We start from the raw sequence: 12,063 nt of genomic DNA, 5'->3' as shown, positions 1-12,063 counted from the left end.
CTGGCCTGCAGCTGTAGGACCCTAGGTGCCAAATGGAGCCCCTTTGGAATCAAACAAGTGATTTAAATGACAGCTTGTGTTATTCTTCACAAGTTGGTGATCCTTGGGGGAATTCTCACTCTCTTCACTAGAGTAGCCAGTGTACCCCAACAGAAAGTTGACTCTTTGCTGGTGGTGAGGAGGGGTCTCCTGGGGCATCAGACCATAGTAAAACCTAGAAAGATTCAGAGGATCTGAGTGTGAGAGGCAGTGTGGTCCGTCCATTGGAAAGAGTAGGAGCTGGCCAGGTCTCAGCCTCATTTTATGCAGGAGGAGGAGGCAATAGATAGGGAGGGCAGTTTTCCCAGGGTCACATGGATACTTCAGCCCAAGTCAACCCCAGGTCATCTGGACTCCCATGGAGTCTTTCTCTCCATCTACTAGGCCCACCTGCCTCTGGTTGGAGAGACAAGACTTAGAGTCCCCTAACAGTCAGACGGATGTCGAACATCTGCTCTGTACTGTGTCTCGCACCTGCCTGTTTCTCTGTCTTGGGTCTCCTTCCCCCCCCCCCCCCCGGCCTATTAGAATGTGTGTTCCTTGAGGACAAGGGAGAGTTTGGGCTCTTTCTTGGTGGGATTGCTGTGTGGCTTCCTCGTGGGCCTTTGGACTGGGCCAAGTCAGGTGAGCTCCCAGGGTTCTGTTCCCCAACATCCCAAAATTCATTTCTTCTGTTTGCTAACCTCTCTTCCCTCTTTCCCCAGGCCCTGTAACTGGTTCCTTTTCTCAGATGTCCTGAAGAGACTGAAGCTGTCATCCCGGATATTTCAGGCCCGCTTCCCGCACTTTGAAGTCATCACCTTGCCCAAGGTGGAGTTCTACAGGCAGGTGGTTTCCAGCCAGCTGCTCACCCCTGCCGAGAGGCCTGGGGGCCTAGACTCCAGCCCCCTGGCCAGCACTGAGACTGTCGAGCTGATCCGCTATGAGCCCGAGTTGCTGCAGCTCCTAGGGTCTGAGGTTGAATTCCAGTCCTGGAGCAGCTGACGGGCTTGCCCGCCAGCCCTTCCCTGTCCCCCCCCTCCTCCAGCCAACTCCCCTCTCCCCCCTCCCCTTTTTTCGGACTGACTGCAGTATGAGGCAATAATATGAACCAACTAGAAGCAGCCTTATCAATGCCAGCATTAGTGACTGGAGTCTTTGGGTTCAGATTTCCTCTCACCTCCCTCTAGTTGCAGTCAAAGGGGGAAAAGATGCATTGTTGGTCCCTAAAGATCAGAGAGGACCCGCAATAACTGTGAGAGGGGACGGGGTGCCCTCAACTCAGCTCACCTCACCCTCCTAGGCAAGGAGCCGAGCACCAACCAAAGGTGTCTTTGGTGCCTGGCCCTAGGGTGGGCTCAGGGATCCCTGGGCGTGCGTGACCAAGCCCCGGGCCGAGGGAAACAGACCCAGGTCCAGTTGGCGGTGCCAGCCCTGGTGGAGAAATTAGAAAACTCTTTCTCTAGCAACAGCCCCCCTTCCCATATTCCTCCATGTCTTCCATAATATTTATTTAATTAGTATTTAATTTGTATTGTTTCCTTGGTTTCTGAGAAGTCTGTATCACTGTGATGATTTGAGACATCATCTTGAACGAGGGGCTTTGTTCACCTTTTAATTTTCTTCCCGTCCTTCTTGGAGAGGCCCTGGGAGGTGACCCCCTGTCCCCCTCCCTGGGACAGACCTTCCTGGCTTTCCATCCGAGGAGGGGGAGAAGCTGGTGATCTGGGAAGCCAAAGCCGGGGAGTAGGCGGAGCTGTGTGATGCTGTCTACAAGCACAAGGGGCTTGGATCCCAAGGGTTGTGTTTTCTCCCCAACTGCCCTTCTCCCTAACCTTGCCCTGCTCTAGGCTCACACGTGCTTTCCAACAACTCTGCCTGCCTTAGCTTAGTTCTCTTTGGAGTGAAGGGGTAATGAGCTGCGCTGACAAAAGGACAGCTGAAATCGAGTCCTGGAGGGGACTGGGCCCCCCCCCCACTATCCCTCATCCTCTCCCCTCCCTTCTCTTTTTTTCTCTTAGTGCCCATCCTCTTGTGCCTTCTTCTCCCCACTGTCCCTCATCTTCAATTCTCTTCCCCCTCCCCACTGCCATTCTCCTCTTTCTCCCCTCATCCCCCCCTTCCTTCTCACTCCCCCACATTCTCTTTTGATGCCTTCATTAGGCTCCCTGACCCCTGGCCACATGTCGCCTCCAGGACTCAGCTGTTTCCCAGGCAAAGGCAAGAGAAACGTCTGTGTCTCTGTGTCTCTGTCTCTGTCTCTCTCTCTCTCTCCCTCTCCCCCTCCCCCTCCCTCCCTCCCTCTCTCCCTCCCCTCCCTCTCCCCCTCTCTCTCCCTCTCTCCCCCTCTCTCCCTCCCTCCCTCTCTCCCTCCCTCCCCCCTCTCCCTCCCCCTCCCCCCTCTCTCCCCCTCCCCCCTCTCTCTCTTCCTCTCTCCCTCCCTCTCTCCCTCCATCTCCCCCACCCCCAGCACAGGCCCCAACTCCACTCAATCCAGCTCCAGTCAACCCAGCTGCGGGTTGGCCCTCCCAGGCTTCCCTCCAGCCCCAAGTCTTTGGAGGAGCCCTCAGTCCATTGCCCCCACCCACCCTGGCCCCCTCTCCACCCACTCACTTCCCTTTCTCAAACACCCAGATGGATATGAGCTTGTTACTTTTCTATGGACTGCTATTTTTCAGAACAGTTCTTGGGGAGAGAGGGCAGCTACCCAAAGGCAGATGTGGCCCCCTCCCTGGCCTTCTCTGGTTGTAGATGGTACAGTTTTATTGTACAGGTGCTAAAAAAAAAAAAAAGAAAAAGCAAAAAAAAAGAAAGAAAAGAGAAAAAAAGAAAAAAAGAAAAAAAAAGAAAAGACTCCCAAAAAAAAAGCCCAAGTTTGAGGATGGGACAATCTGTTCTCTGGAGTCTCCTGACCCTGGCCAGGAGCAGTTGTGGTGAATTTTCTTCGTATTGTCTTTATTCCCCAGTGGGCAGCCTGACTTCCCCTTATCTGGGACCTTCTCCCCCTCCCTCAGTCTCTCTGGGGCCCTCTGGACTCAATCAGCTTTTAAAAAAAATCCTTCCTTTTTCTTTTTTTAAAAATATATATATTTAAACATATAGAGATATTTTTAAATATATATATACATATATAAAGCTGAGGGTTTGGGTTTTCTTTGGGGGTGTCTTTGGTCTTGGGTTTTTTTTTTCCTTTTTAAAGGTTTTGTCCTTTTCCTTTTGCATTTGGGTGTGTATTCTGGCTGCTCTCTGGTTATAAGCAACAGGCTGTGGTGTCAAAAACACATTTCTATACAGAAAAACCTGTATCAGGCCTCATGTCTTGTGTGTCTCTTTTTATTCTCCTCGATCCTCCTGCTTTCCTCGCGGCCCCCCGCCTGCCCCACAACCTGGTACACAGCACCCTTTTGTGTGTTTGAAGCCAACGGGAAGCTCCGATCCCTTGAGGACTAGAGAGCTGGCCACTAGTTTTCAAGCTTGGCATTGATTGGCAAAAGGGATGAGAGAGCCCAGCCAGGCTCCGGGGAATGGGAATGGCGGGTGTGTGTGTGTGTGTGTGTCCAGTTGTCTTGGGGGTTGAGATGGGGGGGGGCAGCCTGGGGGATGCATTGATTTGCTTGTGTTTCAGGCATTCCTTGGTTACCGTGGAGATAGCCTGATTCCTACAGCCCAGGAAAGAATGGTTCTGTTCCTCTGTGCAGCAAAAGGGGGGGGGGTTCCCTAAGGCCTGGGGAGGGGGGTGGGGCTCGAGCTGGGGAGGCGTTTTTTCTGTCCTAGCCCAGAAAGCTCACCCAGCACTGCCTCTCATCCTGCTGCCCAAATTGCCCTTTCCCTGGGCCTCCCCGGGGTGTGTGTGTTGGGGGGGGGGGTTCTTCACCAGCTCCGGAGAGGGCAGCCACCACGTCTCCTAAGGCACTAAGCCCAAAGTGGTTTTCTCTCTGTCCAGCCCACTTACGTTTCAGATCCTACATCGCTTGGTTTCGAAGCCCAGAGTCCCAAAGTGGATATGGGGTGTGTGGGGAGAGAGTAATTAGGGTCTGAGCATGAGCTCCCACCTCTTGGCGTCGTCATAGATCTATTGGTCCCTCTGGCTGAACACTTCTTCCGGATTCTAAGGATTCTGGCTCCTCCTGCGCTGAGAGAGGTCAAAGGGGTGGGCCTGCCCTCTCTGAACCATCAAATTTCACTAAGAAGCATTCCTCTTCCCAGTAAACCAAACTCTAGGATATCACACAAAGGAAGGCATTCACAACGATTTAGTCATTTAAACAGAGCCCAAAAGATGTCAGAGCTGCTATAAGCCTTAGAACATCTTACATCCTGTGTCACTCCACGTCTCTGGGCCTCAGTTTCCTTCTCTGTAAAAAGGGGATGTTGATTAAGATGGCCTCTAAGGATCCCCTCCAGCCCTAAATCTAAACCCTTATTTTACGGGGGTTGGGGGGGTGGAATTGAGGCCAAAAGAATGGAAGTGATAACTAGTAAAGATTGACGTCCAGGTCTGCCACCCACGTCGAGCTAATTCATTTCAATACAATGCACATTTTGAAAAGCACCCACTACTCTGCTTGTATACAAATGGATGGAGATAGGAGATGAAAAGGCAAATTCAGGCAGCAGCAAGACCAGTTTGGAGTGGAGAGTATGCAAGAGGGAGTAAGTGCCAAGCTCGGCAAGGGAAGCTGCAGCCAGCTTGCTGAGGGCTTTCAAGCGTCAGGCTGACCGAGTGTATTTTAGCCCCGAGGCAATAGGAGAATCGGTGAAGAGTAATGACTTGGAGAATAATCCAAAATGGGCAGACTGTGGGGCGGGGACACCCCAAAGATTCACGGCCCCAGGTCCTCTGTTAGCACGCAAAGACGCTAAAAAACATGGACCTTCCTGCCCTCTGAGGGTCGAACCCAGCAACAGAGCTTTGCAGACAGCTGGGGAACTCGAGCTGGATTTTCCACAACAGCTGGAGAGCCAGGCTACTTTCAAGTAATCCTGGGTGGGTGAGGGCGTTTCAGCAGAGTTGAAAATAAACCACAAACCCACACGGCTCCTCGAAATTCAACAACCGACTGACTTATTAAGTACCTACTGTATGCTGCGAGCTCTGCCAGGCACTGGAGAGAGGCAGCCTAGGTGACATGGGTTTCTTGTGCTCTATATAGGAAAGAAACGAGGCACAGATTGAAACCAGGGCGATACGCAGCATTCCATGGTAAAGGCGGATGGTGAAGGAGCTACCGTTTGCTTAGATTTTGGAAGGAATCTAACGACAGAGGAAGACACTGGTGCAAGAAAAAGAATGCAGGGATGTTTTATTCAGAGGCAGGATGGAGAGGGGAGTAGATCGAGACAAGGTTGAAAAAGCAGGTGAGCCAGATCGTAGCAGACCTTAAATGCCAGCCTGAGGAATTCGCATTTTAACGTAGAGACAGACAATGGTGAGCTACCGCAGTACTTGGGTGCTGAGGCCCGTTATGCATCAGGAAGATTAGTATTTCACACCTCTATAATGGAAGGCTGGACTGGCCCGGCGGGAAGACTTGTCACTAAGAGACTGCGGAGATAGTCCAGGCAGGTAGTAATAAAGCTGCTAGCAGTGAGACTCAGAGAGGAAGGGGGAGGGATGTGAGAAGTCTTGCAAAGATGGAATCGACAGGATTTGGCGGCCGAGCTGGATGGATCGGAGAGGTGAGGACGAATATCAAGATGACAGACCTTGGGAACACACAACTATGTCTCCCGGACAGACTGAGTGTAGTGGAGAGTATGGGATCTGGATTCAGAAAAACCTGGGGTCAACCCCCAGCTCCGACAGTCCCTGGCTGTGTGACCTTGGCCAAGTCACACAACTTCTGTTTCCCCGGGAGTAAAACGGAGCTAATAGTAACTAAAGCAGTTGCAAGGCTCCTGTGAGACAATGTAAAGTGTTTCGTAAATTTTGGAGCGTTATTAAAAAATGCTAACTATTGCTATATATAAATCGTGTAGCCATTGGAGGGGGGGGAGGTTTATTCATTCATAAATGCCTCCTGGAAGAGAATTGTCCAGAGTGCTAGGGGGAATTGCTAATTCTAGCAGTTCCAATTTCTCCCGGGCTTTGGTGTTTACAAAGCATGCTTCTGCTCACAACCCTGCATACCTCCCTGCTCTCAGCGAACCTAACATTGAGAGGAAAAGGCATGTACAAGAAGAACCCGGATCCCGAGAAATAGAAAGAAATGCAAAGGAGAGAGCCAGGAAAAGGGGGAGGGGAGGGGAGGAGAAGTTGGGGAGGAAGAGATTAGTTGAGGAAGGGGCAGGAAAGGCTTTTAGTAGGAGGTAGCTCCTCCCGCCAGGGCCTTGAAGGGCAAAGGCTGGGAGGTAGGAGATGATGAGCACATGATATGAAGAGAACAGCTGGGAGTCCAGCGGAATTGGAACCCAAGAGGATGAGGAGGGTCTCAGCCCAAGATAAGCCTGAACAGGAAGTGGGGAGCTTACTATGGGAGGATGTCAAATGCCAGAATTAGCTGCTGATGGAGTTACTGAAATTTGTGGCCGACAGACTGGACAGGCGGCCCTAGATCTCGGTTCGATAGGCAAGCGTCGGGAAGATAGCTCGGGCAGGGAGAAGACTGGGTCGGAGAGGCGGACGGGGCGGGGAGGACGGGGTGGGTTTGCCGGGAAAGCGAGGAGTTAGTTTCGTTTGGGACTTGGGGCTGGGTTCGAGATGTCTCCAAGACATCTAATGACCAACAGGCAGCTAGTGATGCGGGGCTAGAGCTCAGCAGCGACGGGGCTGGAGCTACGGATTTGGGAGTCGGCTGCCTAGAGAAATAATTGGACCCAAGGGAGCAAATGAGATCAGATGAGATCAGACGCCGAAGGGGAGGGAGAGGGCGAGCCAGAGCCTGGGGGACACCCACGCTTAGGAGGCGGGGCGAGGATGGGGAGGGGGCGGGGAGCTGTGTGGGCGGGGCCTTCTCCCTGCCGCCCGCCCCCCCCCCCCCCCCGGGCTAAGGCCTGGGACTGCGCGGGCGCGTGCCCGGGGGCGGGGGCCAGGCCTTCCCTCCCGCCCTCTTCCCCCCCCCCAGGCTGAGCCCCAGCTGCCCGGCCCGCGGGCCGTCTGCGGGAAGCTGGCCTAGGCCAAGCATCTCCAGGCGATCGGCACGGGCAGGGACCTCGGGGCTCTGGGAAGCCAGAGGGCAGAGGCGGTGGCCCTAGAGGCTGGCCGGGAGGCGCGCGCCCGGAAGCCTGGGCGGCAGCCACGTGCTCAGCCGCGGCCGGGAGGGGGAGGTGGCGGGGAGGGGGAGGACCAATCAGGGAAGCCGCCCGGAGCGCTGTGAATTCCCTGTTAGGGAGACTGGGTGGGAGAGAGAGGGAGGGAGGGAGCTTCCCAGCCTCGTAGACCCTCCCTCCCAAGCTAGAAGGGACCCCAGAGGCCAACTCCCCTCAATTTACAAAGGACGCTGAGGCCCAGGGAGGGGAAGGGACCTGTCCAAGGTCACACAGTGTCGAGGTAGAATTTCTACCCAGCCCTCTGACTCCAGAGCCAGTACTCTGCACAGTAACATGCTGCGCCCCCCCCCCAGTTTTTAGTCTCCCTGTCGCCTGGCTTCTTCCCTGATGGTGTAAAACAAGCCCAGGTCCCCCACTTTTTTCAACTTCACCTTGACTCTGCCACCCCACCAAGATGCATCCTCTCTTCTCCCTATCGCTGGCAGTCTGACTTTCCACCCCTAAGCTCAACTGGAGAGTCAGGGAAATGTCCTGAAATTTGGAGACCTGGGTTCGAATCCCAATGCAAGGCGCTTCCTGTCTCTTGGGTATCATTTTTTCAATTCAATAAAACATTTATTAAGCACCTACTGTATGCCAGGCACTGTACTGAGGTGTCATCTGCAAAACTAGCTGATAGTACTCTGATTCTGGACTGGAGAAGAAAGGAGGACTTGAGGTGGGGGTGGGGAGAGGAGGATGGGCCGAGGAAGAACTAGCCTGCGAGACTGGGCCTGATACTGCCTTAAACTATCAGACATCAGGTTTTGTTTTGTTTTTCCTCAGGGCCCCTGGGAGCTAGAGGTAGAAAAAGACTCGATTGAAGGAAGATCGTTTTAACAAGGAGAGCTGTCCCAAAGTGGAATAGGGAGGAAGGGAGTGGGTTCCCCTTCATTGATGGTTCACCTGTCCAGTATGTACAGGGGACTGATGATTTTTTTTTCAGATGTAGGTAGCTCCTATCCACTGCATGGCTACCACCTGTAAAATTCTGTGTTTCCAAAGTCCCATCCGGCTTTAAATTCTGTGATCTTCTAAGGCAGGGGTGGGGCACCTGCGACCTCGAGACTATATGTGGCCCTATAGGTCCTTGAGTGTGGCCCTCTGACTGAATCCAAACCTCACAGAACACATCCCCTTAATAAAAGAATTTGTTCGGTAAAACTTGGACTGAAAGGGCCGCACCCAAGGACCTAGAGGACCACGTGTGGCCTCGAGGCCGAAGGTTCCCCACCCCTGTTCTAAGGTCCAAAGCAGATCGAGATTTCTCCACCCTCATCGACCTCCTTGACGGGGATGCTGCTCTCCTGCCTTACCTTCCCTAATACTGCCCTCTCCTGGTTGACCTCTTCCCTGTCTGACCCTGCTCAATCTCTTTTGCTGGCTTGTTCCCCCCCGCTTCCTCCCCCACCTTTAAGTGTGGGTGTCTCCCAAAGCTCTATCCTGAGCTATCTATCTCCTCTCCATACACTCTCTCCGTGATCTCATCAGCTCCCACGGGTTCAATTATCTCCACAAAAATGACTCCCAAATCTATATATGCGAACCTGATCTCTTTCCTGAATTCTAATCCTTACATCAACATCCTCTTGTGGGGTCTACCTCCACCTGGATATTCCATCAAGCATCTCAAAAGCAACTTGGCCTGAACCGAACGGCACTTTGACTCTTCCCCCCACCCCAAACTGACATAACTCTAAACTTCCCTGTCTGGATTGAGGAGCCACCATCTCCACCATTCTAACCTCAGAGCCATACAAGCTAAGCACATTGCAGTCACAGCAGACTCCTCTGTCTCTCTGATCTAGATTCTGTGATTGTCATTTATCTGGAGGCTATACCAGTCACTGAGCACCCCAGATGTTGAGAGGGGCCCTGGGCTCTACCACTAAGTAGCTTGTGACTCCAGTAGATACCTCAGTCCTCCTCTCTGACATCTGCCTGGATCCACCTGCCAGATGGAAAAGTGAGCATCTGTCCTCTCCACTGCGGAACCCTTTGCTAGAGTGCTGGTCAGTAAGCGGAACAGGAGAGGCATGGGCCAGGGCTCTGGGGCCAGTCTTGGAACAATGGAGGAGAGGGGAAAAGAAGGGATGCAGACAACCAGCTCCCACCCCAAGCTGCAGCCTGAGCCTGAGGTGGGGGAACAGAGAGAGCCCTGACAGGAAGGCATGGGCTATGGACCAGCAGGGAATCTCTTTTCCTGGAGGGGCAAAGGCCAGTCAGAGCAGCAGACTTGGAGGATGCTGGTTAGTAAAAGGAACCAAACCTCAGCCCTGGACAAGGGAGGGCTGGGCGGGGAGGGGGCTCCTTCCCAAGCATTAGGCAGTGGGAGCAAAGGGACCTGGGAGAAGACCACCATCATCAGTGGCTGAACCTTCTTTTAGCATGGTAAGGCTTACCAGGTGCTTTCCTCTCAAGAGCCATCTGAAAGCCAGAGTATGAGGGTCATTATTCAATTCCATTTTACAGATGAGGTCCTTGAGGCTCAGAGAGAAGAAGGGACTTGCCTGGGATCACTCAGTGAGAAAATAGCAAAGTCAGGACTCAAACTTGTTACCAAAACCCCTTGTGATCTGGCTTCCAACTCAAGTACCTTGCAATTGCTGCCAAAATAATCTTCCTAAAACTTGTCTCTTCATGTCATCCCCTTCTCAAAAACCTTCAGGGGCTCCCTATTGCCTATAGGATAAAATACAAACTTTTCAGTTTGGCATTCAAGGTCCTCCAGAATTTGGTTTTGAACTACCTTTCATTCCTTATTGTACATTTCTCCCTTTCACACACTCCAAAGTCTAGGCAAACCAGATGCCAGCCATCCTCCAATCTCATCCTGTTCTCTCCCACCTTTATGAATTCACACAGCCCCGTCCCCTGAGCCTGGAATACACTTTCTACCTATCTCAGCATGTCAAAATGCTTCCCTCCCTTCCAGGTTCAAGCTTTAGTGACACTGCCTCCAAAAGGCCACCCTGATTCCACCCAGCTGGAAAGGCTCTGTCTTGACTCATTTTCCTAGATCACTTTGTAGGAATCTCTTTCCTTTCACCCTCCCTTGTATCATACCTATTTTGTGTCTTACTTCTTTCCATTCTTCCTTCTCCCTGTCCCCCCCCTCCCCCCAGCTCCCTCTGGCAGGGATCCATTTTCTGGTCCCTTTTGATTGGTGTAGGACCACCTCCTCCTCCCATGAAGCTTTCTCACAACCCCTTTGTAACGAACAGTCTTAGCAAGGTGCCTGAAACACAGAAAAAAGCAAATGACTTACCCAAGGTCTCATGGCTAGTTAAGCATAAAGGATGGAACCAGAGCCCAGCTCCTTCAGTGGTTTCTTATTCCCTCTAGGTTCAAAGCAAAATCCTCTGTTTTGTTAAAAGCCTTTTACCACCTGCCTCAAACCTACTTTATTGGACTTACATTACCCTCCTTCATTAACTCCAGCTCTCCCAAGGTAGACTGAACCCCACAGCTGGAGTGCTCTCCCTCTTCCACCACCTCCTCCTCCTCCCCCCCTCCTTTTCCTCCTCTTCCTCACCCTCAGCTTCTTAGAATCTCAAGCTTTCCTCGTCTCATCTCCTAAGCTAGCCTTTCCCGATTTCTCTAATGGCTGTTACTGCTCTCTCTTCCCCTACGTGTATTTTTTGTATTTTATGTGCTGTATCTCACCCCCCCCCTTCTACTCTCATGTAAGTTCCTCGATGCCTGGAACATAGTAGGCACTGGAGAAATGCTCATTGAATTTCAGAGAATCACAAAATGTCAGAGACCATCTAGTCCAAACCATAATCCTACTACAGTGGAGGGAAACTGAGGCCTAGAGAACAAAAGTGAGAAACTCAGAAGCCCACAGTGTTAGAGATGGAAAGGACCCTAGAGAGATCCTAAAGCTAGAGTAGGGCCATGACTTACAATCAGAAGATCTGAGCTGTAGAGCTGGAAGGTAGCTCAGAGGCCATCTAATCTGACCCCTCATTTGACAGAGGAGGAAACTGAGGACCTCTAAGATCTGCCAGGCCCATGCATCTAGGCCTAGAAAAGGCCTCAGAAGCCATCTTGTCCAAACCTTTCACTTTACAGAGGAGGCAACTGAGGTCCCGAGTGGTGAAGGTGACTGGCTGCACCTTGTCAAGTTGTTGGGGGGGGGGGACAGAGACTAGAACCCTGATCTCGTGCCTTCCAGTGCAGAATTTTGAGAAGCGGACACCTTAATTGTTCCTAGTGTGGGCACAGAACCAAGGCAAAAGGGGGGGGGAGGTTAGGAGTGATTAGGGACCTCTCTCTGGGAGTCGGTGGAAAGAGGGAGGCAGAGAGGGCGGGAGGCCTTCTTCCACTCCCCGAGCCTGAATCAGGAACCTGCCCCACCCTGGCCACGCCCCGAGCTGTGCCTTGAGCCTAGCCTATCCTCTGCCCGACAGCGCCACCTGCTGCATGGCCGCCTTCATGGCAAAAAGGGAGGGCCGGCCTCTCCCCAGCTTCAGTCTTGTCTCTGACTTGCATGGCTCACATCCCCAGAAGCACAAGACAGGGGCTGACTTACTCCTTCCTTGAGGCACCCCACTCCCCATTTCTATCTAGGGGGTGAGCGGCGGGACCCAATGCAAAGGACTTCGGACTGGGAAGTCAGGCTCACCTGGGCTGTAGACACTGCGGACACTCCCTAGCTGTGACCTTGGACCAGTCCCTTCCCTTAATCTTCAGTTGCCCTATCTGTAAAATGAGGGAGATGGGGAGGGATGAAGTAAATGATCTCTGAAACCGATCTTTCAGAGCTGATGATGTTACCACAGAATCACAGAC

General features: G+C 52.5%; 1 protein-coding gene across 1 annotated transcript in view; it reads left to right on the top strand.

Moving 5' to 3' along the window:
* The window catches only part of BCORL1 (BCL6 corepressor like 1), a 69,002-nt gene extending 67,456 nt beyond the window's left edge, over positions 1-1,546 (top strand). Inside the window, 1 exon segment of the mRNA XM_078147976.1 lies at positions 744-1,546. Coding sequence (XP_078004102.1) covers positions 744-1,023 — 280 coding nt within the window. The 3' untranslated portion in view covers positions 1,024-1,546.
* Positions 1,547-12,063: the final 10,517 nt, after the last annotated feature.

Source organism: Phascolarctos cinereus, unplaced genomic scaffold, assembly GCF_003287225.1.
Source record: "Phascolarctos cinereus isolate Bilbo 61053 unplaced genomic scaffold, phaCin_HiC Scaffold_8;HRSCAF=390, whole genome shotgun sequence".
Taxonomy (NCBI): Eukaryota; Metazoa; Chordata; class Mammalia; order Diprotodontia; family Phascolarctidae; genus Phascolarctos; species Phascolarctos cinereus.
This window is presented reverse-complemented; position numbering and strand designations above follow the sequence as displayed.